The following is a 24,713-nucleotide window of genomic DNA, read 5'->3' on the forward strand; positions in this document are numbered from 1 at the left end:
CTCTAACAACCTGTGAAAATATAGGCAACAAAGAATCGCGACAAGAAATAAACATTGTCAATAACTACTGAAGGACCTGCAGATATTAGTATAAAGTTGGTGTCGTATTTTGAAGTAATTAACAGTTCCTGCTGAAAATAATATACTTAATTTTCCTCGATCTAATAGTTTCGAGAAATGTTTTTCATGCGAATGAAAGCACTCAGAACTTGGTTCCCATCGATTTACTTTCATTAACGAATACTATTTTGTATTGCTTACTTTCTTCAAACATCGGTTGATTGTTCCCGCCTTATAGCAATGGTGTGTGTGTGTGCTAAATTGTAAAATAAAATAAAAAATATACACTATTTGATACTATACATTACGTTAACAAATAATGCATATAATATTAATTAGAAGTCATTATCTTGGAAATATAGGTTAAATTGTGTGAAATGAATCATTAAAAATTCCATAATGACTATTTAAAGAGCAGTGAAAACAAATTGATGGAACTCGTATATTAGTATTCCCACCTCATTTATATGTACAACAATAAAGAAGCTACTTGATTTGTTTCTTTATTGCCCACAGGGGCTAACAGAGGGGACAGCACAGCCTGATCGGGGTCTGACACACAGATGAGTATAATTAAAAATTTAAATGCGGTTACAATGAAATCGAATGAAATACAACATAAAAACAAAATTACAAACACAATGAGGTAGTAAAAACAGGTTAAGCTCCGACCCCACGAGTGCTGTTCTACTACCGGCCCCTTTCATTAAGACTTATGACATGTTCATAAGGAGTTATTCACGCACAACATCCATGCTACATGCATCCATCTGTCTTTGAACATACTCTTCGACAAGCATCTTCTCTCCAGCCCCACTTACCTTTTCAGGTGAATGGTGAAGAACCTCACCAACCTGAGACCAGAGATGAATTTACCTGTCGCCAATCCTTTCATTCTCGACTTCCATATCACCTCTTTTGCAATTGCTACTACTATGAGAAAGCAATTCTTACCTTCTTTAGTGAGGAAATCCGGCAGGTCAGTTTTTAAAATTGACTCAGATGACACCTGTACTCTTGAATCTGACAACAGGTGTTCCGCATAAGTCCACACTTCTGACACTTGCGGACACCAAACCATAGTGTACAGGACGGTTTCCCTATCCTGCTCACATCTTGGACAGGCTGAAGGACTGGGCTGGCCGTACTTGTGAGCTTATCCCGAATGGGTAAGGCTCCTCAGTAACATTGCCAGGCCAGAGACCCTTAAAAGTTATCTAAAGTCTTTGGCATGTACCTATCCTGCTATCTTAGTTTCCTTTACAAAATATTACCTATAATCTTTCTTCTTCACTGGAACCCACTTTCTACCTAAATTTTTATTTTCTTAATGAATTTCAATGATTTAAACTGAATATTGATTTTTAATTTTGGTACAAGGCCAGCAGTTTCTGGTTAGTAAGTCAGTTGCATCTAGCCCAGTGCTCAATGGTACTAATTTTATCGATCACAAAAGAATGAAAGGCAAAATTGACATTGGCAGAATTTGAGCTCAGAACATAAAGATGAGCAAAATGTTGCTAAGCATTTTGTCTGGTGTGCTTAATATTCTGCCAGTTTGCCACCTTACTTAAACTGAATATTAAGTACACAAAGTTCGCAAACATCTCTGCCACCCAGAGTATGACAGAATGTAAGCATACTTCTACTTAAAATTTACACAAACTTTTTAAAAATCTTTTTACTCAGATCTTTTTTCTAAAGTTATTGTTACTAAATTTGAGCTGAAAATAAGGTTAGCTTCTTCAGTGTAGAGATAAAAAGTTTATGTTGAGGATGTATTTGCTCAGTAGATTATATGAGAATTAAGACGCCACATGGATTATTGCTTCATTCAGCTTTTTATTCATTATCTTCATCAGCAAATGTATTTGGTAAACATTACTAGCAATGTATTTATAAAGTATGTAGAAAATTTATGTCTCCATACTTGAAGATGGTCAACTGGTTTGATATAGTTAAACCTCTCACAAATACTGGCTCTTAATTCTGATTTATACAACATTAACTAAGATGTCAATTATTGCAGATAGTTTTCTCTAGATTTGATGCTTGGGACGAATGGAAAAGTCTTTGATCTCAGCTTGATAAGTAGGAGATAAAAAGAAATTAAATGTCTTATTCAGACACATTTTAAAGCACTAATAGTAAGATATGAACTCATGACCCATGAGTCACTTGTCAGTCATTTCAGGCAACTGATTTTAAGACTTTGTGGAAGCTAATCAATCCCATACATTGTTCCATGAACATCATACTCAAGTGATTATATCCCTTTTCAATAAATTTGTGACCTCATGGCAATGTAAAATCAATAATATAAATGCCTCCTGCATCATTCTTCAGCTGAGTGTTCCTAATCTTATGGGCTCATGGGTGTCGGGACCATGTAAAAAGCACCCAGTACACACTGTAAAGTGGTTAGCATTAGGAAGGGCATCCAGCTATAGAAACCATGCCAAAACAGACATGGAGGCCAGGCAGCTTTCCAGCTGGACAGCTCCTGTCTAACCTATGCAAGCATAGAAAATGGACATTAAATGATGATGACAATGTTTGCATGGTAGAATCAGTTTGGTTGATTTCAATTATTTCTTCAGTTTCAAATATTTTTATGAATTTTTGGTATCAATAATTGGAGTAAACTGTTTTAAAATGTGGGTAATTTATTGACACAGAATTCTATGATATATAAAGTCAGGACTACATGATGCATAAAACCTAGAAATTCCATGGAATTCAAGTTTTAATTCTCATTTAATTGTAACACTTTCATTCTTTGTTAGAACCATGACACACAGAAAGTGTGTTTCTCATTGTCCATTGGGGACGTAACTAAAATTTGTGTAGTTTCAAACTGTTACGATGCAAAGTTTGAAAAGCTTCTGTCAAAGCACATATTGTACACAGTCATCTATTCTATAGAATAAGAGACTATGTACAATATTTCATGCATAGCTTGAGAGAAAGGATAGATGAAAGATGTCAACAAGTAGTGAGGTTAGTTTCAAACAAAAGCAAGCCATGGTATTCTTTTGTGACATTTACTAAATTAGACCTTGTAAACTTTCAATAGCCGTGCAGAATTAATAAATAATTTGGGCACTATGTACTTGAAGATGCCAAGGAGGATCAATGAAAACTGAAGTTTACATTTTTAGAGTTCTTATCTCAGCATATTAACTGGTACCGAAATAAAAGATCAATAAAAAATGCTTTGAAAAAACTGTAGTTAATTCTCAAAGGAAAGAAATTTCAAACAAGGGCGATAACCAAAGACAAAAGTTACGTTCCTTTAGTTGTAGAGCCGTGTCACATTATTGCTTTCAATTCATACGAAAGCTATCTAACTTTATTGTGTAAGCTCCATCTTCTTAATGAATATTCCAGAGTTTAAGCTCTGAAACAGGAAATAGGTTAGCTGATTCCGATATGCATGCGAAAATAAGTTTTATATAAAGAATTACAATAAAAAAAAGTACCTGGGGGGAATAAGAGAGCACTAAATTGTAATTTAACTTTAAAAAAAAAAGACAACGATAAGAGCACGGTTTGCCATGTTTACAAAACGTGGTGGACGTTTTAAAAAAGGCAAAGTATTGATTTGAAACATTTACCAGAATTTAGAAATAATTAAATTTCACCAACTTAACTCTGGACCCTAATTCCGAGGCTTTGTTTCCTTTTTAAATGATGCCTATTTTAGAATGCAGAGGCATAAACCAACATAATTTACATTACGAAAATTTTGTTTTAGATCTTGAATCTGTAATATCCTTAATCTAGTAAATGATCTTGAATAATGTAGTATTTTTTAAACTTGATACTGGTAGTAACTGGGTTTATTTTTTCGGACAGTTGAATGTTTATACTTTTTCAGACTATTAACTTTATGTTTAGGGATGAAAAATGTTTCAATATTTGCATTAAAGCTACATTTCAATCAGTTTGTACTCTGCCTTTTGATTGGAACCTTATTTCTGAACTAAGCTTAATCGCATTCTTATCATCTAGGTCACTTACACATGTACAATCTGTTTCATGTTCGTTTATTTTAATTTGTTTTTCACTAAAGGGAGGTCTACAGAAAAGAACAAAACCTGCAAACATTTCACAGAACAATTTATTGCCACACATAAATACAAACTACATTGACCTTTTACAGTTAACAACAGCAATGATTATAGACTGTGAGAGAAATACTGCTCTCTGAGTTTACAGCAAGCTATTGGTAAGGCAACATGCAGCTTGCCCAACATATCTGAAAACATTTGTGCCCTCTACATGGTGATGGCAGTTCTTGTTCATGTATCTGTCTTGGCTCAACTAGCTGGTAGGGGTTGTTTGGTGTGGCAAGAATTGAGACACATATTGCTCAGCTGCCTCAACATACTGCAACAAGCTTAACAACAGCTTTTCATAGGGTACAAGAAGAATAGTCTAGATTAAATCATTTGATAGTGTCATGCTGATTGACTGGCTGCATAATTGATCATGTGAAACTATTGTGGTTCGGTCATGATGTCTGACCAGTAACCTAGTGGTTAGGTTCCGAATCACCACTACAGGGTGAAATTGATGATGGGTAATTGTATTATAGTTCTTTGATTATAAAACAAAAAATTATCTTCTATAGCATATAATTTACATTGTTCAAAACATATGTATTCTACCATTTTTGACCATATTGTTTTGACATTAATTAGAGATTTTCAGTGTTCTCTCATTATTTTTAGAAGGGTCATCCTATTTCCTTTTGTAAATCTACTAAATGTGTCTGGGATGTTCTAATACTTCCATCTCCCAATGACTTAATTAAATGGTATAGTGCTACTATTGAACACTATCCTGGTATTGTGTTGACCATAGGATTATTTTGTCACTTTTTGGTTAGACTTTTTCAATAATATAGGCTTACAATAAATTATAGCTTTAGAATTATTTATGAGTAGGCATAAGTGTAAGAAAATATGGTTGGTCTCTATTTTTCAAGAATGCCCTTTTCGGATGATGTACTTCTTGTTTATAAACATTTCTTTTAGATTAGAGAAATGTTTATATGATGTAGACATGTAATAATAATACCATTTTTAATATGGTAGCTATGGTGAAATTCATTGTAAAATTTAGTGGATGCTGGCTTTTAATGCATAGTTGCTTTAACATTTACTCCTGTGTATTATACCAGTGTGTCAAAGAATGTTAGTTGGTTATTATTTTCCTCTCCATAGTCAGCTGTGTAGATGATTCATGCTTGGAGCTCATTTGTTCCATTGAAAACTTGACATCTTTCTGATGACAACAAAGTTTTCCTTTATGTACCTGAGTTTTAGCTTGCATTTCTGAAAACTATGTCAAAGTGTTCATGTTGATATTATTGTTTAGTTCCAGGCTAGCAAACCCCTAATCAAATGCACATTCAAGCCAAAGCTATTTTTAAAAAAATATTTTTGGGCAGTGTGTTTAGGCTTGTGATTTGAGAGAGATTTAGCTTCTAATTATAGTAATTTGATGATCATTTGGGGACTTTCTTGACCTGTTTGATATTGATGTTTGAAATTACTGACAAAAACATCTTGAGTTTCCAAAGTACAATTTTGTGTTACTGTAATGTTTTATAATTGTCAGGTCAGAGATCTCATCACAGGCTAATGAAAGCTGCTACTGGTACTATGTAAACCAGAACTACTTGTTCCATGATTAAGTAGTCAGTGACTAAACCAGCTCCCCCACTTGAGTATCTTGCTACTCTTGTGAGGAGGGTGTCTAGACACCCAGCAGAGCTAAAGACAACACCTGTTGAAGGATAGAGGAGTTCTTTGTTGGCTGATGGTCATCTAGTTGGGGAGAGTAATGGCAAACCACCTCAATATTTCTGCCAAGAAAACGCTATGAGAAAGTCAGAATAAAATTAATGTTATGGCTTCATCCGATGGTAAAACTCATGCTTTTGAAGGCAGCAAGCTGGCAGAAACGTTAGCACAACGGGTAAAATGCTTAGCGGTATTTCGTCTGTCTTTACGTTCTGAGTTCAAATTCCGCCGAGGTCGACTTTGCCTTTCATCCTTTCGGGGTCGATAAATTAAGTACCAGTTACGCACTGGGGTCGATGTAATCGACTTAATACCTATGTCTGTCCTTGTTTGTCCCCTCTGTGTTTAGCCCCTTGTGGGTAATAAAGAAATAAGTAAAACTCATGCTTAATCAGGAAGACTTTCATTGTAGAGTCATCAACACACTGCAAAAAGCATGATACATGACAACAATGAGTGTTTTATAAGCAAGTTAGTCAACCCCATTCCCCTTCATGCTATTTACTTTGACCAAACTCATAAGGATAAAGTGAGCAAATATCTATGAGAGAAGAAATGAGAAGTGCTGCTTTTCATGTTCAGTGATATATTAGTGACAGAAACGTTATTAAATGGCTACAATAAATATTAACTCATCTGGAATTTACCGTTGATCAGTGTTACTCATCTGAAACAGTCTGTGGTGTTAAGTGTTAACCAATTACATGTTCATAATTAAATGTTTAAATGTGATATTATTTTATGATTTCTACATTTGGTATTTAAAGAAGGCATAATGATATACATCTAGGCTGTTAAATTATTTGATCTGATAGCCATTTTAATAAAGAAAAAAACCATAAAACATTTTGTTTTTAAAATGTTTTATTGCAAATGAGTGGTTTTATTGGGTTTTTTTTTGTTTTACTTTTTAAAATGTAAACATTTATACAGAGAATAACAGAATTTCCTAATCTCATTCAACAGATTGTAAATATGAGAAAATAATTATATCTATGTTCAGTGTTGTGTTAGGAAAGCTTATCTCCCTTGAAGTAATTTATTGCCTGAGAACACAAGATTGTTATGGTGATTCTGTAGCATTAAAATACATGAAAGCCTGTTCTTCAGACACAGGAAACAAAGTCTTGTGGGTCTGATGATTTCTTTGAGACTTTATCTCCAAATAATCTCTTCATAAAAACCCTGTACTTGAAAAATCTTCTCAGAAAAGCCTTATACTTTCAGCTGCAAGAAGCTTGGTAAAATTAAATGACCAACTCAAACAATGAATCACCTACAGAGTGTTGAACTCATGACCCAAACAGTGTCAGTTCAGTATTGTATTCTGATAATTTATCTTAAGTTTCAATTCATTTTTTGAATTCAAGAATAGAAATACTATGCAAACAAGATAAGAAAAGAAACATCCAAGATTTAAAACAAACATTAAACGCCTTGTACAGATCCATTAAAACTTACCAAACACAAAAGGTTGTTTTAAATCAATTTTGTGTAAACTATCAAATGTATGTTACTAGTACTTATTTCCTCAAACTTTGAAGATTAAATATCAAAGTGAATCTTCAAAAGACTTGGGGTAGGCTCACACTATCTCACTTATATTCCTCATTCAACAACTTCTCTCTGTAGCTTTTTCATGACTTGTTCTTAACCTTGGAGTCCAAGTGTACCAGTATTGATTTAGGTACACTTCTCAACACTAACTTGATTCATATAGATACAATGCATTATAAAAGGCATGAATTCTTCACACTTTCTATGTTCCTGGCATTAGTAAATTCTCTGCTATCGGTTTTGTTCCTGACAAGATATATCTGTCATCATGTATCCTATTTAGCTCCCTAATATCATTCTTTCCACAGATCTTGTCAGTGGCTCATGGTAAACTTACTGTGATGTTATCATTTCTCTATCTTTTTCTTTGCATAATAGATGCATTTGGTATTTTCCAACAAAGAACTGTGTGTGTGCATGCATCAGCCCACAGCCTCCCACCTCATTGCTATTTGTTGCATGTGCTGGTACAGACATGTCCTCCATCTCCCACTTGATCATCCTACCAGGGCTTTACTCTTATTCAATGCAGCCTTATGGCAGGCTCCACACTACATGGTTGGGTGTGATTGAGGAAGATCTCCAGATGTTCAACATCACCTTGGAGGATGCAGAAGGACTGGCACAGGACCAACAGTGATAGGGAGCGCTGGTAGACCTGATCAGCTCTATGCATGATGCTGTCTCTAGGATCACTAACCCAGGATGACCCCAACCTAATCAATCAAGAACATGAAGCAAAGCAAGTTAGTACTATTTGAAAATTTCCGTTAATTTCCCAACCATCCATTTACTTATCTTTTGCCAAAATCTGTCTTGTCTTTTAACTTAGTCATTAATAACTAATTAATGCTAAGGTATACATTACTAGAGGAATTTAGTGTTCACAACCATCATCATCATTTAACATCCTTGTTGTCATGGGCTGAACAGTGTGACAGGAACCAGTGTGTTCAAAGACTACATTAAGTTTCAATGTCTGCTTTGGCATGGTTTTTATGGACAAATACCCCACCTAATGCCAACCACTTTACAACGTGGAATGGGTGCATTTTTCATGCCACCTGCACTGTTAAGGTCACCATGCAGCCTGTCAACTGTCTCATTTATTTACTGAAGTACTAAATCAATATGATTCTCATACTCAGCCGAGTGTTAGGTGTGATTAGTGATGTTTACATTGTAAATAGTTTAAATTATTTGCATCTCAAAATTTCAAGAGTGTTTATCCCCTTTCTTTTGTACCATTAAAATATTCTCCATATTTGTCTTTGTGTTGCGCTGTCTAACTTTGTGATCACCAGCAATGATAACTCACACTTAAAAATATACATCATCTTTTATTGTCCGTCTTCCATGCTGGCATGGAATGGACAGTTTGACAGGATCTGGCAATCAGAAGACTGCATTGAATTCCAATGTCTGCTTTGGAATGGTTTTTATGGTTGGATGCCCTTCCTAATGCGTATACACAAAATCTCGACTGGGTGAATTTTCCATTGGTGCCTATATTGAACATACAGTGGGTCATTCAACTGAATTCCTACTCATGAAATTAATGTGTTACAATTTGATTTTGGTTAACCTTTGAATTACAGGCACAAGCCAGAGAGAGAGACAGAAGAAGAATCAACTCCAACATTGGAATGATACTTTATCAATCAATCTCAAAAAAAAAAAAATGAAAGCAAAGTTGATATCAGAGCAAAAACAGTCAGAATGTATATTGCAAGGCATCCAACACTTTAACAACCATCAATATACAGACTGTTTTTTATCTACTTAATTACTCATTTGTTTATTTTATATGAGTAAGAAAGGCAAAATGAGCAGAAAAGGCAAAATAGACACAGAAAACACAAACATATTTCATGTCATAAACAGCTAACTTAGATATTAAGAAAGAGAAAGAGTATGTGTACGTGTGTGAATGTATAAATATATTCTTACCATCTATATGTTTATACATATGTAAATATTCACACTCAACATCAATAGACACATACATACTTAGATATATGTATGTGTTTCAAGTGGTCATTGAAATAAACTATTGCTGTAGAGAACAGAACAGTGTTATTGCTAACATCAGATTGGAATGATTTATCACTATAATCTTTTAACAAATCTATGCCTTGTTTAGGACAGCCTCTTATATCTTACAAATTGGGATAGAATTTCAAATCACTTCTTTCAGTTAGTGTTGCTGCTGCTGATAATGGTGGTGGTGATAGTGAAGTTGTTTTTTGTCTGAGGTCAGACTTAACTCAGCAAACCTATGATAAAAAGCATCCTAGCCCTGACTATCTCATCTTTCTTTTTTCTCAGGCATAGTCAGTCTAGGAGTATACTGTCTAATGCATCCTGTTTTTTTTAAAAGACAAATAGAGTAGGAATGAGTGAAATGTGACGGCTATTTTTAGCAAGTCTTCTGTCCACATAGAAACTTTCTTTTCTCGATGTTGGTATTAATAATAATGAAGACAATAAAAGGAGAATGATAAATGTAATATTGGAAATCATGATTTAAGCAAGAGCAAAAATATTTTAAGATAACATGAGTAATTTACAGGCTACAAAGCAATTGAAATATTCTGTTTTAGCCTGTAAAATTACTGCACAGTCAACTGTATTGTATGCAAGACATGTAAAAACAATTGCACACTCATTAATTATTAACATTCAACTTCCTTACGTTCATAAGTGGGACAGATTATCATCATTATTAGTCTCATCAATGTTCTATTATCTGCTGGTAAGGAGTGGGGTAATTCATATTGAATTGGATTGCATGGGCTTTCTATTAAGCATAAACATTACTTGTTTTGATCCTGTGTAATTTGTGTTGACCCAGTATCCTGAGATCTGATCAGACTGTTTTTTACCATGTCTTTTTGGTTTTCTCTCTCTCTCTTTCTCTTTGTCATGGATATCTTCTAATGATATGGTACTTTTTCACCCATTTAAGAACTTAATTTTCTCTTTAAGTAACATGAAAGATGTTTGTGAGCTTTCATTTATTAATAGCTAAACCTTTAACTGTGAAATTAAATTTCATGCTATTCCAGTAATGATGTTAAATATCTACCAAAAAAATAGAATTTGTATTCTCTGCAAGTCATTACCTAAATAAACTTGACATATCCCAACAAAAAATAGTTTCAAATATGATGTTACTCATCATAAGATAGACTGGTATATAAAACTACCTTCTACAGTTAAGGGTAATGAAATTTAGAATGATTAGATTTCATTTCCACAGTAAAAGAGTTAAGTGTGAAAATTAGCCTCACTAGTTTTCTAGTTTTAAAATAGAGCACTATTAAGTTAATTCAATGACTATAAAAGAGGAATTCAATGCCTTGGGAGATAATTGTGATCAGTTAATCTATAGTGTATTGCAGTTTAGAAATTTTTAACAGTATGTGCAAGGAAAACTGAATTCTTCCCATAAAAACAAACTTACATGTGTTTGTGGGAGGATTACTTCATTGTGAACCTCACCTGTGTTTTGCAAAATACCAGTAATTGCTGCAAGCTGAAATATCAACTGACCCTGCAGAGAAGGATCAGTCATTGGGATGTGAAGGCATATAGCTTAGTGGTAAGGGTATTGGATTCATGATTGTAAGATTGATGTTTCAATTCTTGGACCAGGCAACGTGTTGTGTTCTTAAGCAAAACACGTCATATCCCATAGCTCCAGTCTACTCAGCTGGCAAAAATGAGTAATCTTGCAATGGACTGATGTCCCATCAAAGTGCAGAATATATACACCATGAAACTGGGAAACCATCCCTTGTGAATTGGCATGACTTGAGAAGATAAGAAAAAAATGCAGTCATAGCTATATTAAGAAGATGCTTTAATTTAGTTTTACAGAGATGTACTTGCATAGCAAGTGACCTGATCTGAGATTGTGTGCTAGAACAAAAACAATTACAGCATGGAAGGTGTTTATAAGCCATTTAAGAAACACACAAAAACCGTTAGATTCACTTCAACATTTAAATTTAATTTGTCAAAATATTTTCGTCGCTTTGAGACCACGACCTGATCACTGACAGCATGGAATTTTGTCAGTGAACAGGTTGCAGTCTCAAAGTGACGAAAATATTTTGACAAATTAAATTTAAATGTTGAAGTGAATCTAACGGTTTTTGTGTTTCTTAAATGGCTTATAAACACCTTTCACGCTACAAGTGTCTTTAATTTTGTGTAATTAACTAAATGTATTTAATCAGAAACTAATCAGTCATGAATAATGTTTAGTCCTAAGTCAGCCCTATTCAAGCAAATCAATGGTCAAAGAAAGCCATTCTAGACATGACTATCCTGACTTTCATTCAGATATAGCATTATATCTTGCTCTACATTGTTTAGCATGTACTTGTTTTATAGATGGTAGCGTGCAATATGGGGGAGATTTATCTTCTTTTTTAAGTAGATCAAATGTTCACATAGATACTTCCTAGTTGGTTTGTCAAGAATAATACTATTAGCTTTATATATTTGTTGTGCAAGATTTTTTATGTGAAGTCGTGTGTTGAAACAGACATTGTTGTATTTTGGAATGGTCATTTTGCCAGTTTAGCCAATAAAAACACACGCACTATATATTTGGTGTTACTTTGCTTCAGTGTAATTTTTTTTTACATTAATCTTAATCTTATTTTGGCCAGAGTTCTTTCGTCACACTCCTGTGACCGCATCAGTGGTCTTTTGTTTTCTTCTTTCTTATTTGTGTCTCTCCTTACTAACCGTCAGCCATTTTGTATTTCTATTGTATGTGTCTTCATTTGTGCATGCATATATCTCTATGTGCATCTATGTTTAGTTAGTGTGTATGTGTGTGGGGGGGGGGGAAATGCCTGTAATATTTGTATCTTCTGTTTATATACGTTCGTGTAATTTGTTTTTGTTTATTCTTTTTTTTTATTTTGTTCATGTTTACATCCACTTATTATTATTATTATCATTATTATTACGTATGCTTGTATGTATGTATAACAACAATACTAGTAATAACAATAATAATAATAATAATAATAATAATATTTCAGAAGTGTTTCAGCAGTGGTCTCACAAAGCTCCTTCTGGAATTCCTCGTGAGAAGTGCATGAGGTCAGCCATGTCTCAATCTTGTGTATGCTGGTACATCCATAGCACTGCTTCTAAGTTATATATTATACGTGCAGCTTCCTTTTTTTTCCTTTTTTTGTGTTGCTGGGTATTAGTCATTTTGGGTACTTAAGCCGATTTACAATGGATCTAGGTTTACAGAAAAAAAGTGAAAAAATGCGGATTTTGTTGGGGAAAGAGTAGCGGGGGGTGGGATTTAAAAATTCGATTTTTAGCAATTTTTCAGAATCTCCGTATCCGAAAACATGGGGTTTTGGCAAAAAAATTTTAAAAAAACAATAATTTGCAAGAAAATGGGCTGGGGGGGGGGGGCAGGAAAAGTCTTTCCTGAGTTTCTTCTACAATGCAAGCATGTTATATTTTTATGTGACGCTGTTAACATTAAACAACTCTGACAACAAATGTCAACATGCATTAAAAAAAAAGACACTACTTGTATCCCAAATATAAATCTCACCAAGAATCAGTTAAGATACAGCTGAGTCTTTGAATTAAAAATAACATGTCTAATGAGTTTCCAAATGGTGTCCATTAGTTTTCAATATATCTAGGAAGCATGTAGTGTGGGTCACTTTGTCCTCCATTCTGCTGCACTTGCCCTGGATGCGTGCAAGTTCATTTCTGGCATATCCTGTTTTGATACCGAGTGGAAGTACTGAATTGTATTGGATGAACATATCTCTACTGGCTGCTTTCCAGTGGAACTCGGTGTGGATCTCCCCTTCTTCCATTGTATTCAGTTTGAAGTCAAGTAGTGATAGTGATCCAGTGATGTCAGGATGTTCTATAGTGAACTTTATGTTCATGTCCATGCTATTGAACATCATGAATATTTTGTCAGCCTCTCCACGGGAGGATGTGAGTATGAGGATGTCATCTACGTACCTGGTGAAGAAGGCGCATGAGCAGCAGATGTTGCGTGCTCGACATTCCAGATGGTTCATATAAGTGATGGCTAGTAGGCTTGAGAGATTGGATCCCATAGGGAAACCTGTTGTCTGTTTGTATATGTGTTCCTGGAAAGAGAAATAGGTGTTGTCCACGATGATGGACAAAAGTTGATGTATATCAGCTGTGGTAAGTTCGAAGCAATGGATGTCGGACGCTGTTATGCAGTCAGTCAATAGTTTGACTGCCGAGTGTGCTGGTACTGTGGTGTACACTGAGACATTATCTACAGTAACATTAATGAACAATGAGTTTTGCCAAGACTTCCTTCTGCCCCCCACCCTCAAAAACACCCCTTTTTTAATTTAATTATTTTTTCTACACAAACCTCCGTTTTCGCATATGGAGGATATGAATCTGCAAAAAAATTGGCATTTTACCCCCCACCCCACCCCCACACACACACACACACACAAAAAAAATCTTCATTTTCAACTTTGTACACAAGTTATTTTTTTTCAAATACAGAGATTATGATTCTGAAAAGAATTTCCAAAAATTTTTTTAAAATTTTTTTTTTTCACAAATTTTTTTTTTTGGTCAAAATATGCAGAAAATATGGAGATTATGATTCTGAAAAAAATTTCCAAAAATTTTTGACTTAGGGTTAGGGTTTTAGGGTTAGGGTGTTAGGGTTAGGGTTAGGATTTTAGGTTAGGATTGGGTTAGGTTTACAGAAAAAAAGTGAAAAAATGCGGATTTTGTTGGGGAAAGAGTAGCGGGGGGTGGGATTTAAAAATTCGATTTTTAGCAATTTTTCAGAATCTCCGTATCCGAAAACATGGGGTTTTGGCAAAAAAATTTTAAAAAAACAATAATTTGCAAGAAAATGGGCTGGGGGGGGGGGGGGCAGGAAAAGTCTTTCCTGAGTTTCTTCTACAATGCAAGCATGTTATATTTTTATGTGACGCTGTTAACATTAAACAACTCTGACAACAAATGTCAACATGCATTAAAAAAAAAGACACTACTTGTATCCCAAATATAAATCTCACCAAGAATCAGTTAAGATACAGCTGAGTCTTTGAATTAAAAATAACATGTCTAATGAGTTTCCAAATGGTGTCCATTTAGCCAAGTTCACCCACAAAATTTGGATCAACCTGAGGCTTGGTATATGATACATGCCCAAGGATGCTGTGCAATGGGATCAGACCCAGAAAAACTTCATGATTGCAAAATTAACTTCAGTATTCAGCCAAGCTGTAATCCTAACCTCTCTGATGTTTTTTTTTTCTTTTTTCTGAGTGGTAATGTAAAAAATGCCTTGGTTTCTTGAATTGTAGCAATCAGGTTTTTGATACTTGGGTATAACCATTTGATATCACTTTATCATTTAAGTATTCAATGAAAGTATAAACATCAAATTAGTCTCACAATAAAAAAAAAGTTTGTGTGCTGTAAGAAGAGATGTGTCCAGATGTTTCAAGCAAAGTTCTTTTTGTAAAATAAATAAATAAATAAACTTGGGTATGGTTGCTATTACTGGAACATTTTAGTCATTTAAATGACTTGGTGACGATGAAGGAATAAAAAAACAAATGGGAAGAAACAATGAAAGAAAATGAAAAGAAAACAAACAATAAAAAGAGGAATAGGGTGAAAGATGAAAGCAAAGATGGAAAATAGAAGAAAAGGAAATAATGACGAGATGAAGGGAAAGACTGAAATAACTGAAAGGGGAATAAAATAAGAAGAAAATAAAAAGAAACTAAAAAAAATGGGAAAGTGAAAAGAAAAATTAAAGGTACAAAGAGTGAAAGAAAATGCAAACAGAGAAGAAAGAAGTTACTAACAAAAATAAAGAGAAAAAGGCCTAAGTACAAGATATGAATATTTTAAACATAAACACATGGTTATTTATAAATTAATTTTCTCTCACAGGAAATATACTTATGTCAGGTTTAATATTTTCCCTAAGAATACTTGTTTTAACAGTCTTTCACCCACAAATGTAGCCTTATCAATGACTCTCCAATGACTACTTTTTACTATTAATTAATTAATGAAGGCAATGAGCTGGCAGGATTGTAAGTGTAATGGGAAGAATGCTTTAACCCTTTCATTACCATATTTATTTTGAGATGCTCTGTGTTTCTTTTAATTAATTTAAAATATAACAAAGAATTTAGTAAAATAACTTCGCTATCATTAAATTAGTGTTAGGAACATAAATTGTGACTAAGATTTGGTGGAAGATTTTAATTCAAAACTTATACGAACAAGACAGTTGTACTACAGAGCCAGAGGTGGTTTCAGCCTGGTTGATATTGAAAGGGTTAAGGCATTTCTTCTGACTCTTTATGTCCTGAGTTCAAATTCAGCCCCAGCCAATTTTACCTTCCACCCTTTTGGGTACTGAATCCAATATAATTGACTAAGCTGTTGTCCTTACAGTTACTGGCCTTAGTGCCAAAATTTGAAACTAATATTAATTAATTATCAAATGCATCTGTGGCCTTTCCGGGGATTACTTCTGTGATTGGTTATGTACTTAAATATAATTTTCAAACATATTTGCCTAACCAGATCCAAATTCAACATCTATCATTGTCTTGAATGTACCTCATTGAGCATTAGATGGGATTGTTTAATCCCAAATCCTGTGAACCATAATCAAATTAGGAGTATGACTGCACACCCTGTTGGTGTTAGTAAAATGATACTGAAGAGCAACATCTTGTGTTTCAATAAAAAGCTATGAAGAAGAAAGCTACAACCATTGATGTCAGTATCACTGGAGACAGTCAAACTCTTTATACCATGGTGGGATAGATGACTAACATTACCAGACCGTCAGGTTCATAACTTTGGTAATGCACACTTACTTTGAAAATAACATAAAGCTTATGATTAAAACAGCCCACAATGTAATATTCAGGAATTACATGAGAGTGCAATGAATAACATACAACATGTTGCATATTTCATCCATCAGATTAACCACTGACTGTTCTATTAGATACTGATCTATGTCTAGAGTCTACAGACAACAAAAAACAGTTCCTCTTATGTGAAATCTGTGGTCACTAATTTGGAGAACATAAACGTAAATATTCTAATAGCAGACCTAGTAGTATGGTTGAAAAGTACATATTGCATTTTTTATTACCTCTAAAAGCAAGTGTGGGTTTTCAAACACCACATGCAAGATGTGAAAAAGAGCCAAGAAGAGGTTTGAAATATCAGCAACAATTTGAATGAAGTATGTCCCATTTACATAGTAAATTCTGAGATAGATTATAAAGGAAAAGTGGAGAGAAAAAACTCTCATTATGCTTAAAGAGAGACTCACATCTCAGGATGTAATATTTGTTGATGCTAGATCTAGGAGCAAACTAACACAAGTAGTAAAACATAACACAAGAAAACACAGAATTCATGTAGTTGAGAAAACAAGTAGAACTATTGAATACTGAATTTCTAGGTCACACCCTTAAGAAAACACTCTAAACTGATAGTAACTTCAGGATTTTAAATCTAACAAGCATATGAATTATAAAACAAGGAATGTGGTATATGGTGCTATGAGGAGCATTTGGACACTACTATAACACCAACAGGGAAAACAACTTATAGTTTAAATGAAAGGATCAAAGATTATTAGATTCAGTATATTGAAAAAAGACCAGTATCTGCATTCTAGTAACATGCCATAGATAAGCATGATGGACTAATATAAATAATTGAAATAGAATTCTGTCTGCACATGCAAATGAGCTGGCTGCTTAGAGTGGTTTCCTAAGAGGTTTCAATATGGGAGTTTGACACTGCCCCCATGTCAAGACAGAAAGTATTGTAATAACTACCTCCCACCAGATATCACTGCTGTCTTTTTAAATTTGGATCTACTATAATCACTATAAGTACTTTTTACTGGGTATTAAAAAACACTAGATATTTTGAAGAGAAATCCTGCTGCATTCATTTTGAAATAGAACTCAATATAAAGTACATAGCCATTCACTTAAGAATGGTTATGTACTGCTTATGTGAATGAGATACCTATACCTCCACACATATCAATAGATATATGTAGATTGATGGATAACTGGCTCTAGAAATCCTCTAAATACATAATGAAATTTAAAGACCAGTATTGTAATAAAATTTTCTGATTTAGGCACAAGGGCAGCAGTTTTTAGATGGAGTTAAGCAAACCCATTGACCCTAGTATTTGACTGGTACTTCATTTTGCCAATCTCAGAGGGATGAAAAGTAACGATGACCCTGATGGGATTTAACTCAAAACAGAGTCAGGAGGAAAACAACCAGGCATTTCATCCAACACTAATGAATCTGTCTGCTTGCTACCCTGCCAATATTGTCATTATGAATGTTGGTATATTAATGAATGCTGTAAATATAACCTTTTCTAACACATTCCAGTTTAAGTTATAGAGAATAAAATCATCACAACTCTCATCAGATGAGTCTTTCTTTCTATATCTCTATTCCACATTTACAATAAGAAACAGAGAAGAATTAAAGACAGAGTCTGATACCACACAATCATACTGCACTATTATCCTCATTGCTCTTCTCCTTTCATGTGTTTGTCTTCATTCTCTATTCCACAATTCCAGAGAGAAGAAAGATTGCTACTATTACTACTCCATTCCTGCTTTCTGTTTTCCACCATCTCCTTGATAAACATTAGATTGTAACTTGCAAATTTGGCTGTTATTTCTCAAAAGTTACACTAATCTTTCTGGTGATAATAACTCCCCCTCTCTCTATCTATTAATTAGGGAGAAAGAAACAGTCTGTACTGCCATCATTATCACTGTTGTTCTTCTCTCTCTTCACATTTGTCTCAATTATCTTTTCTATTATTCCAGAGAGAAAGATTGCCAGTTTCTTACATAACCACCTCTCTCTCCTACCAACACATGTAACTGCCAATGGTATTGTTCTCTTTGTACTGCTGACCACTATCAATATCCTTCATTCTCTTGACTTCACCCTCATGTACTGATAACCCTCTCTCTGTTTTTCTCAGATCACTCATTATTAACAACTACAACTTGCTTTCTCTGTCACTATCCTTCACATTTATCAACTCACTGTTGTTACTATTTCTCTTCATCACTCCCAACAGTTTCTCCCATTTCTCTGTTCTTCTAAAATCTCTCCACCATATTCTTGCTTTCTTTCATTTCTTCCCCTCCCACTCTGGTTCATTTTCTGCAATCACACTCTGCTCAGCCCAATCTATTTGTCACATTGCCTGGAACAGAGACATCATACATAAAGTAAGGAGCCTTTTGTCTGCCAGGGTACAAGGCAACCTCATTAGTGCTGGTGCCACAATAAAATGTACCTGTTACACTTTGTAAAGTGATAAGCAAAAGATCAAAGATAACATGAGGTTGTTTTGTCCTGTCTCGCAAGAGTATGGCAACTTCTCTATTGTTGCTGATATAACAAAATGCACCCAGTAAAGTGGGCAGTCTTAGAAAGAGTGTCCTGTCAAAAAAACTAATGCTAAAGTAAAAATCATCTGAGCGAGACATAGTTTTCTGATCTATCTCAGTCATTACATTCATGTTAGTATGGAAAGTGAATGTAAAATGATGATATCATCATTGTTTTTAACACCCATTTTTCCATGCTTGCATGGGTCAGGACTTGTACAGGCAGATTTTTAATGACCAAATGCCCTGCCTAGCCAATCAGGGAACTCCACAAATTCTTAGTCATCTCGACTACCATGGGTAAATATCCTCTCTTAGCAGTTACTTTGGGTCTACAATTGTATATTTAGAGTAGGTTCACTCAGCCACACCAAATTCCTCACCTTTCAGCACTTACCTTTTGTTCAAAAAGATATACAAATTAATGAGGATTCGATCAGAGAAACAATCTGTCTCCATTTCTTTCAGTTATGTCTACCACACTGTTTTATTGGGGCTACCAGTAGGGGGGAAAGTGGCATAAAATCCACACAGAAGAGTTGGCTGATTCGAAGATTTGTCCGACAGATTTTTGGACACTTTAGAAGTACATAGACTACTGATTTGTTGCTTTCTAAGCATTTAGGACTGGTCTGACTGACTATACAATCTTGTTTGTAGAGTTTATCATAAAATGCAATGGCCCACTGTAAACTTTTGGAATTTGACTATAATTTTTGATCTGAAAGCTTTTGAGAGACTGTTGCATATATTTTTCATTAAAATATAGAGTAACTATAGGAGATCTTGATATATATATATCTCACATTTACCATTTCTACATCGCTTGTTTAGCAGTGACACTTGTTTACAACAATCACGTGATGTGAAGACAAAGACATACACCATGCACAAGGATTTGGTCAGCCCAGGTGTATAGGATAGGACACTCACCCAAGATGCCACACGAATTCTAATATTTTGGTCGTCTATGCATGTGGTATGTTCACGTTGAGGGTGATCAATGATTTTAATTGCTGCTTTTTCCATGTACCTGGTAAGATAGGTACTGGTTGGATTTTTATAGCTGCAACTTAAGGATGTTGTTTTGCTCAGCTGCATCAGGAGATTGAGGTTGTGCATACTTAATGGAAGTGTAGGTAGGAAATGTTATGAAGAATGTACGAGAGAATTGATCCTCCATTAGGGAAAATGAAAATTATTGAACTGTGTGCGTTTAGTACTACATAGTTTGCTAACTGATGTATGTGCTGTTTATTAAGGTGGCATTGAATATTTTATGAGTTTGGGGTAAATTCATCACAAATAATTGGTAATTTAATGACAAGGTAATTTCATCGCAAATCAATACATCAACAGTAAATTCATCACTAAGCTAGCTTTTCAATCACACAATAAACACATCGTAGATTTCAAATTTTGGCACAAGGCCAGCAATTTCGGGGAAGGGGATAAGTCAATTACATCGAACCCAGTGTTCAACTGGTACTAATTTAATTGAACCCGAAAGGATGAAAGGCAAAGTCAGCCTGGGCAGAATTTGAACTCAGAATGTAAAGATGGACAAAATGCCGCTAAGTATTTAGCTCAGTGTGGTAATGATTCTGCCAGCTCATCACCTATAATGAAAATAAATTTAAAGATGAAAAATTCAATTTGCAAGTTTTTTTTAGAAATCTTCAAGATGTAAACATTAGCCAATCTTTTCCAAAGGGTGGGGAGAGGACTTCGGAAAATTCACAAGATCCAAGTTTTTCTTTGTAACTGTATATATATGTGTGTGTGTGTATATATATGTGTATATATATATGTGTGTGTGTGTGTATATATACATACTCTTTTACTTGTTTCAGTCATTTGACTGCGGCCATACTGGAGCACCGCCTTTAGTCAAGCAACTCGACCCCAGGACTTACTTTTTGTAAGCCCAGTATTCTATCGGTCTCTTTTGCTGAACCGCTAAGCTACAGGGACATAAACACACCAGCATCGGTTGTCAAGCAATGCTAGGGGGACAAACACAGACACACACATATATATATACATATATACGACGGGCTTCTTTCAGTTTCCGTCTACCAAATCCACTCACAAGGCTTTGGTCGGCCCGAGGTTATAGTAGAAGACACTTGCCCAAGGTGCCACGCAGTGGGACTGAACCCGGAACCATGTGGTTGGTAAGCAAGCTACTTACCACACAGCCACTCCTCCTATTATATATATATATATATATATATATATAGAGAGAGAGAGAGAGAGAGAGAGACAGATAGATAGATAGAAAGTAATAACGTGTGAATGAGAATAATGACGAAGGGTTAAAAAACGTAAAAATAATTGAAAATGAAACAAAATTGAAGTCAAAACATTAAAAATTATTGGAAGTGGGTAGAAATAAACACTACGTAGTGTAGTAGTACTACGCTAGGGTATCTGTAGAAAGTTGAATGTGATTTCGGAATATAATTAGGAAAAATTCGGATCTTGGGAATTTTCCGAAAGTCCTCTCCCCACCTCAAGATTTTCCCCACAAATTACTTTATAGTCATAATGTATGCCGTTCCAAAGGTATTTATATAAAATTTCGGCATAGTTTCGGTTGTAGTAGCACAGATTTCCGTCGATATTTCGGCATAGTTTCAAAATTTCATTGAAAAATACCCATATTCGTAAAAGTTATGAGGGAAAAACTCGGATTTTGTGAATTTTCCGAAGTTATCTCTCCACCCCCTTGGGAAAGATTTTCCCCACAAATTTCTTTATAATCGTAATGTATGCCGTTTGAAAGAAATTTCTATAAAATTTCGTAGAGAAAAACCCCCATTTTCCTTAAGCTATGAGGGAAAAGCTCGGATCTTGTGAATTTTCCGAAGTCCTCTCTCCACCCCACTGTTGCTTTGTGCGCATTTTTTTTCATATTCGTTTCCTAAACATTCCAGTATTTTTTTTCAATTCTCATCTCCGGGTCAAGATGTAAACATTAACCTTAACTTTTTATTGCATTTTCTTTTTGTAATTCTATTTTTAAAAGTAACTTCGATTTTTTCTCAATGTATATATTAAGTAAATTTGATATTAACACCTTGTCTTTAAATTACTTTTTCAATGTTAATAAAATGTGACGTACTTAGTTGGCGAATAAACTTTAAATAACATTTAGTGATGTATTTATTCAAAAAGTAAGACAACGAATTTAATGATGATGACATGCGATGAAATTACCTGATTTTATGTATTTATCACGATGTATACACACACACATACAAGATCTGTGTAAATGGGTGGCTAGAACTCGAGTCGAATGATAATTCGGATGGTGCGTGTGTGCATTTCATTTTGGATTTTTGTGTAGGGTTTCTGTGTAGTGTAATGGTCTGAATCCCTGTTGTGAACTGGAGTAAGGTCCATCATAAGTTTTTTTAAGAAATTTTAAAGGTGTATATAGGAGAGTTAGGCTCTTTTGATTGGGTTGGACATGAAAATTGAGATGATTTCAACCACTTTTCGATTTTACGGATTTGGCATGGCGAATGTAAGAGTTGAAGATTTTGGTGAGCAGTAATAACTCCTTCATGTTTTGTTTGGTCTCCCTATTGTTTTCATGGTGTCTGATGAGAGATTGCTAAGGATGTGGTCTAGATGGAATGTATCTTTACGTTTGTGTTTGTCTTCTTTCTGCAGTGGTTGGAGGATGATTGTCCGTCCGCAATAGTTCAGTCGGTACATAGTCATTTACGTCCTTAACTGCTGCTTTGGTTGTCGGTAGCGACAGTAATGGTGGTCACGTGCACGCGATAATCTTCGTCGACGGTCACCCTCTTTACCACTTCGATCCGATCGATCATCGAGAAGGAGAGTTTGCCTCCGTAACAACATGCCTCCGTTAAAGACTGCATCTGTCTGAAGTTCCCTCCTCAAAATTACTTTTCTTGTCGTTATATATTTTACCAAGTTTTATATAGTAAATCTTCGAAAATCAATGCCATACACTTGGAGGGTGCAAAAGAAACTGACCCACTCTGCATACACTTGTGGTCAGTTCCGTAACAAAACTGTCAACAAGAGGCAATAATAAAATGCCGGCCGCGCAAAATGAACAATAAATGAAAGGCACTTTATAATTCGACATAAAGTGTGACTCCCAGACAAGAAACACTATTTTTCTAAATTTTAAAGCATGAACGTGCAGTATGTAATTTCAGCAAGAGTTGTAGTTATTGAAAGTAGTCTCTAATAAGCGACTGATATTTTACAAATAAAGCCACTCCTTTAAGTCACACACACACACACACATACATATATTCTTTTTCCCCGTCTATTACTTCCTCAATCTGCCGCCCGGCCTTCCTACTTCAACACTCATGTCCCATTACCACCACTGAATTCTTAAAACTTTAGTGAAGCTTAAAGTTTATAACAAACTCCCTGAATCTGTCAATTTATGTTTTAATAACGAAACTATCAACCACAACAAAAGCGAGACAAAATATTTAATTACGAAGAAGAAAAAAAGTTATTTTTAGAAAACAACCCAAAACAAGAGCCTGTCGCTGCTTTGCCACAGTATTTCTCCTCTGTCATGGCCCAAAACAACGAATACGAACAAATGTGTGATCGAACTAAAATGGTATGTTAGCTTTTATTTTTGCTCACTTTCAGTTTTACAACCGTTTGTTATAATGTGTAATTACAAAAATTGGTAATTGAAAACTTTTTCGTTATCAAAAGAATTTTTAAAATTATTATTGCTTAACTGTAAATAAGCTGGTTAGGTTTTAACTTGTGAATTTAATATGGTATATAATTAAAGACTGTCTTAAATGCATTTATTTTCTCGAAACCACAATAGTTTCATTTTCGATTGTATATTATTAGCATACACTTATGGGTGTACTCTAAATATATTACAACATGCACGAATTATTTTATAGGTTTTATTTAACGTGTTTGTGTGTGTACTATGTATGTATACATATTCACACGTGTGTGTGTAAATGTTATTGATAAAGTTATTATGAATGGGGATTTACATTACGTAACAGAACACATATATGCAAAAATAATTGCACTATAGGTGAAGAGTTAAGAAGTTCGCTCCAAACTATGAGGTCCCGGTTCTGCCCCCACGTCATGGCATCATGGACTTGTGAATGAAACTGGAAAAACAGAAACTGTATGGAAGCCCGACCGATAGATTGTACATGTAATTCTAAAAAAGTACACCTTTATCGTACACATACGCTGATTCTGTCATTCTGTCGGAAAATTATATTAAGGACACAGGCGTCGATCGAAAAACTGGAGTACACCATTTGTAAGAAATTACAAGACAACACACGTACTTATAGGCACGAGTATGGTTGCTGTGGAGAAGTTCACTTCCCAACCATGTAGTTTTGTGTTCAGTCACTTGGACAAGTGTTTTCTACTTTAGCATTGACTCGATCAAAATCTTAGTGTGGTAGATGGAAACTGAAAAAAGCCCGTGGTATAAACAATATCCCTGTCCACCCGCCCCGTATATATGTATATATATATATATATATTCCGTATATATATATATATATTATTCAGATTTACTGAAAACAAAAGACGAAGACAGGTGTAAGAACAAGCAGGTGTATTAGTTTAACGCTTGGGAAGAATGGGAAAGTCTTTTACGTTTTGAGCCTACGCTCTTCGACAGAAAGGATTAAGAGGGGGAAAAAATTAGGGATTAACGTTCAACATGATGAAATAGCGAAAAGAAGGCTGATTGAAATATATCTATATATAG

At 34.7% G+C, this 24,713-nt stretch overlaps 1 protein-coding gene and 1 long non-coding RNA gene across 2 annotated transcripts in view; both read left to right on the forward strand.

Moving 5' to 3' along the window:
• The first annotated feature begins 103 nt into the window (after positions 1-103).
• On the forward strand, positions 104-21,474 carry LOC118763315. Its single transcript, XR_004999060.1, has 4 exons — positions 104-114; positions 12,115-12,121; positions 18,286-18,288; positions 21,193-21,474. It is a non-coding gene; the product is annotated as an uncharacterized LOC118763315 (long non-coding RNA).
• Positions 21,475-23,125: 1,651 nt separating this feature from the next.
• The window catches only part of LOC115209850 (shiftless antiviral inhibitor of ribosomal frameshifting protein homolog), a 91,278-nt gene continuing 89,690 nt past the window's right edge, over positions 23,126-24,713 (forward strand). The window contains exon 1 of the mRNA XM_029778421.2: positions 23,126-23,564. Within this exon, the coding sequence (XP_029634281.1) occupies positions 23,517-23,564 (48 nt within the window). The 5' untranslated portion in view covers positions 23,126-23,516. The remainder of the gene's footprint in view (positions 23,565-24,713) is intronic.

This window comes from Octopus sinensis, linkage group LG1 (assembly GCF_006345805.1).
Source record: "Octopus sinensis linkage group LG1, ASM634580v1, whole genome shotgun sequence".
Lineage (NCBI taxonomy): Eukaryota > Metazoa > Mollusca > Cephalopoda > Octopoda > Octopodidae > Octopus > Octopus sinensis.